Source organism: Pyrus communis, chromosome 8 (assembly GCF_963583255.1).
Source record: "Pyrus communis chromosome 8, drPyrComm1.1, whole genome shotgun sequence".
Classification (NCBI taxonomy): domain Eukaryota; kingdom Viridiplantae; phylum Streptophyta; class Magnoliopsida; order Rosales; family Rosaceae; genus Pyrus; species Pyrus communis.
This window is the reverse complement of record NC_084810.1, coordinates 15,625,463-15,630,246: the sequence shown is the minus strand read 5'-3', so window position 1 is coordinate 15,630,246 and position 4,784 is coordinate 15,625,463. Positions and strand designations below refer to the sequence as shown.

The 4,784-nt window shown below is 41.1% G+C and overlaps 1 protein-coding gene across 1 annotated transcript; it reads left to right on the top strand.

Annotated features, from left to right (window-relative positions):
• Positions 1-280: 280 nt before the first annotated feature.
• Positions 281-4,256, top strand: LOC137743321 (uncharacterized). The gene is made up of 3 exons (XM_068483187.1): positions 281-828; positions 1,173-1,379; positions 3,885-4,256. Exons 1-3 carry the CDS (start codon positions 340-342, stop codon positions 4,026-4,028), a joined length of 840 nt encoding a protein of 279 aa, XP_068339288.1. The 5' UTR covers positions 281-339; the 3' UTR covers positions 4,029-4,256.
• Positions 4,257-4,784: the final 528 nt, after the last annotated feature.

Below are 4,784 nucleotides of genomic sequence, written 5' to 3'. Positions count from 1 at the left end.
GTTTTTGTATATTTTTATAATTGATGTGAAATATATTTTCTATACAAATAACGGGTTGAGTCATATTACCCGTTAATATTCTAATAATATTAACGGGTTTAGTTCGAATTGAGTTATATTATCTGTTTATTTAACAGGTGTGACACGATAATAACCGTTAAAATATAGTGTATGCCACAAAAAAAAGTATATCACAAAAAAGATACGAACATGAAAATACTACACCAATGCTATGGTTTACAAGCAAGTACTCCATCATTTACAATGCACTTTGAAATTACTAAATGAAATAAGGGAGCCAGTGAGTTGCTATTGAGGATAGGGAGGAGAGGGGAAAGAATGGCAGCAACGAGCCTTTTGAAAGGAAACTGCACCGGCATCGGCGTCCGTCGGCTCTTCTCCCTCGCCCACCCGCACCGGCCTCTCAATTTCAACCAAATCAATTCCGCTGTCAATCACAATTACCACCACATCCGCATTCGCCGCGGAAAACTCACATTATCACCATCACCAAGACTCGCCGCCTTGTGGAACTCCTCTTCTCCCTTCTGCACCGCCGCCTCTGCTTCTGCTTCTGCCTCTGCTTCTGAGGTAGTGAGCGATGCTGCTGTGGTCGACGAGGCAGTGCCCGTGAGCGAGGTTGTTCATGAACAGAAGAAGATAAAGGATGCAGCCGACCTGCTCGACATAAGGGTTGGCCGAGTCCTTAAGGCGTGGAGGCATGAGGAGGCTGAATCTCTTTATGTGGAGGAAGTCGATGTTGGTGAGCCCGAACCCAGAATCATCTGCAGTGGCCTTGTCAGATATATTCCTCTTGATCACCTTCAGGTACCCAAATTCTTTGTTCCAACTTACGAATTCCTTAGTTTGCATATATCCCATTTGTATTCAAAACACAACGTGAATTTGGAGCATGTATATGTGTATGTATATTGTACTATATTTGATTTTTGTTGGAGAATATTATCACATCAAAGGTGTACAGTATATATATGTGAGAGGTTATCTGCTTATATGACCGAGGACTTTTGTGGTAAAATCTCATACTTAATACATTGGTGATGTTGGTGGTCGGCCATGGCCGAGAAAGTTCATTCATTTTTGGGTTAGAGAAGTGAGAATGATCAGATTGACAATTGTATGCAATGGGATTTTGTGTTTGTGTGATGCAGGATAGAAATGTAGTTGTGCTTGCTAATTTGAAGCCGAGGAACATGCGCGGTGTGAAGTCTAATGGAATGCTTATGGCAGCTTCTGATGCTTCCCATGAGAATGTTGAGCTTCTCGTGCCACCTGAGGGTTCACTCCCTGGCGAAAGGGTATGGTTTGGCTCTGAAGAGGATCACCTAAATCAGCCTCCTGCTGCCTCGCCTAACCAGGTACTCTCCGCGTCTAATCCTCAACTGTTGAATGTGCCATTTCCAAGCATACATGCTAGTATAATTCAAAAGCTAGTCACCCTTCGTGAAAATTGCAAATCGATGTTTGAGCTCAAGCAAATATATGCTCTGCTCCTCACTTTGGGCCTCTCCCAACACCACTCATTGACTTCCAAAGTCCTTTCTTTCACGGCGCTATCCAATTCGGGTAACATGCAATACTCTTATCGAGTTTTCTCACAGCTCTCACAGCTCTCACACCCAACACTTTTTCATTGGAACACAGTTATTTGAGGCTACTCCAACAGCAAAAACCCGAATCGGTCCATATCAGTCTTTGTTCAAATGTTGCATGACGGGGTCTCTCCGGATTATTTAACCTATCCATTTCTTTTAAAGGCGTCAGCTCGCTTACGAAGCAAGAGCTGGGTATGGCTGTGCATGCCCATATTGCTAAAAATGGTTTCCGGTCTGATAGGTCCATAAGTAATTCCTTGATCCATATGTTGCTACTTGTTGAGATATCATTTATGCACGTAAAGTGTTTGATGGAATCCCTGTAAGAAACTCGGTTTCGTGGAATTCGATGTTAGATGGGTATGCAAAATGTGGGCATGTGATTTCAGCACGGGAAGTATTTGAGTTAATGCCAGAGCGTAATGTGGTGTCCTGGAGTTCTTTGATTGATGGGTATGTTAAGGCTGGGGAGTTTAGTGAGGCTTTGGCAGTATTTGAGAGAATGCGTGTTGTGGGGCCTAAAGGAAATGAGGTAACCATGGTGAGTGTTCTGTTCGCATGTGCGTTGGTGCTCTTGTGCAAGGGAAGGTGATGTATTGGTATATGGCTGAGAATAAATTGCCGTTGAATTTGGTGTTGGAAACATCACTAGTGGACACGTATGCCAAATGTGGGGCGATAGAGGAGGCTTTCGGTGTGTTTCGTGGGGGTTCACTGCATCAATCTGATGTGTTGATATGGAATGCAATGATTGGAGGACTTGCAATGCATGGATTAGTCCCTCAGGCACTTGAAATTTTTAGCGAAATGCAAATAATTGGGATTGTGCCAGATGGGATAACGTACTTGTGCTTGTTGAGTGCTTGTGCTCATGGGGGATTAGTGAAGGAAGCTTGGCATTTCTTTGAATGTCTTGGTAAACATGATATGGAACCCAAGTGTGAGCACTATGCTTGCATGGTGGATGATTTAGCACAAGGAGGTCAGGTAGTGGAGGCATACCACTTTATATGTCAAATGCTCAAGGAGCCAACAGCTTCAATGTTAGGTGCTTTACTTAGCGGGTGCATGAACCATGGAGAATTAGATCTTGCAGAAATTGTTGGAAAGAAGCTTATAGAGATACAGCCAGATCATGATGGTAGATATGTTGGTTTATCAAATGTTTATGCATTTTCCAGACGCTGGGATGATGCAAGAAGCCTGAGAGAAGCCATGGAGAGGAGAGGGGTGAAGAAGTCCCCTGGTTTTAGTTTTGTGGAGATATTTGGAACCCTTCACAAATTTATAGCGCATGATAAATCATATCCAGAATCAGGAGAAATTTATAGGATGCTGAATTTTATTGTGAACCAGATTAAATTTGATAAGGAGTACAGAAATCAAGATAAATTTTTTTCATGCAATCGGAAACTTCTAAGTTCTTCGGGTGTTGAATATGCCTGGTCCAAACGGTGGCAGATTTCATTAATTGGGGAACTCGAACCTGGGTCAAGCCCTATTCAGGAGTATATATCTTGGGAAAAGTCTTGAGTATATGGATGGATAACACAGGGTCTAAGCTCAGGCTGGACAGATAAGATAACCCCCGCGATCCTAACATCAATTAGACGTAAGGTTGATATGGAATGTTCATATCCTTCCTTAAGTTTGTCAACTCCTATGTAGAATCTTCCTCAATTCCATTCGTGCAAGAAAATATCTTCAGGAGAAAATTGTGACTACTCGATGGCCTATCTGCAATGAGTATCTAGAGTCTTTCGAACATTCTTATTACTCTGTCCTTGGACTGTGGAGGTTGATTTTGGTTACCTTTTGGCGACAAGGTGGATTAGTGAACTTTTCTACCATGGATTGCTGGCATTTCAGAATTTTATTCAAACGAATGTGCATGTGCTTACAGTTTCCTGCAAGGAACAGAGTTAAGTTCCTTCTACCTTGTGGTATGTCTGAAAACAAGATGTGAGACAATGGCTATGTGCACAGAAAATTGGGTTTAGCATCCCACGTTATCTCTTGTTTGGGTTTTGATAAGTCCTGGCTTACTAGGTCTACCTTCTGAGACAACGGCCAAGTGTTTATGGATTGGGCGTTCTTAGTTTCTTTCTAGTGTTGTGTGGTTGTTTGTCTTTTGCTGTCTGTTTAATGGAATCTCAGACCACAGAATATACATGCTTGAGGCCAGAGGCACTTGTTGGGTCAAGTTTTTCTTCATCCATCATATACTTTGATTTGTATTTATGGTTCTCGTTTTATCACTTTTTGCAGACTCAGAAGAAAAAGATATGGGAATTGGTGCAACCTCATCTGAAGACCGACAATTCTTGTATTGCTTTACTTGGGGAGCATGTAATGCGGACATCTGCAGGTGTGGTAATCTCAACATCTCTGAAAAACGCAAACATCTCCTAATTGGACCAGGAACGTCGTGTTATTAGTCAGTCTCTCACACGTTCGCATCAACAATTTATCCATACTGCCATATGATACTGATTTGTAGAAAATCAGTGTCGAATGGTTTCTATAGTTTCCGACGATTTTTCATGGTTGTTAGTTGTTTTATGTATGCCTATTACCATATTTCAAGGCTTATCAAGCTTAATTTCTTGTAATTTTAATGAGAACGAGGTTGTGTTTTCACTCTTGATTTGATTTCTAAGGCTGCGGCCTAGGTCCGAATATTGCAACAGAATTTGTTTGTAGCTCATCTATTGAAGTTTTGGGGAATCATGGAATGTTCTTAATTGAAATTAATCATGAGATTTGTGATCCATATTTGAAGATTATTATCTGGATCTTTATTTTCACCCAAGTTTTCTGTTCCATAATATGTTGGATATATGCACCTAGAAACTAATTTGGCCGTCTTACGTTAAACAGACATTTCAGCTTATGTTCGAAACCTGTCGGCTTTCTAATCTAACATTTAACCACTCATGCTATCGTCTATTAAAAAAGGAATGGCTTATGCTATAGCTTAAGAAATTATTGACAAGATTCATAGCATGCAAGTTTTAGTTCCCGCAGAGGAGAGCAAGTTATATGAAATGAGATGGTTGTCACCCTTGCATCTTGATTCAATAATGCGATTGGATCGATATGTCATGGTAGTGGTTAACCAATTGAATATAAGTCTTTCTCCTTGTGCAGTGGATAATGAATGTGACA

What these genes read in the sequence shown, in the direction of transcription:
- LOC137743321 (XM_068483187.1), top strand. Translation starts at nt 340, where the DNA reads ATGGCAGCAACGAGCCTTTTGAAAGGAAACTGCACCGGCATCGGCGTC. An exon ending in TTCCTCTTGATCACCTTCAG is followed by an intron (nt 829 to 1,172) that starts GTACCCAAATTC and finishes TGTGTGATGCAG; the next exon opens with GATAGAAATGTAGTTGTGCT. An exon ending in CTGCTGCCTCGCCTAACCAG is followed by an intron (nt 1,380 to 3,884) that starts GTACTCTCCGCG and finishes CACTTTTTGCAG; the next exon opens with ACTCAGAAGAAAAAGATATG.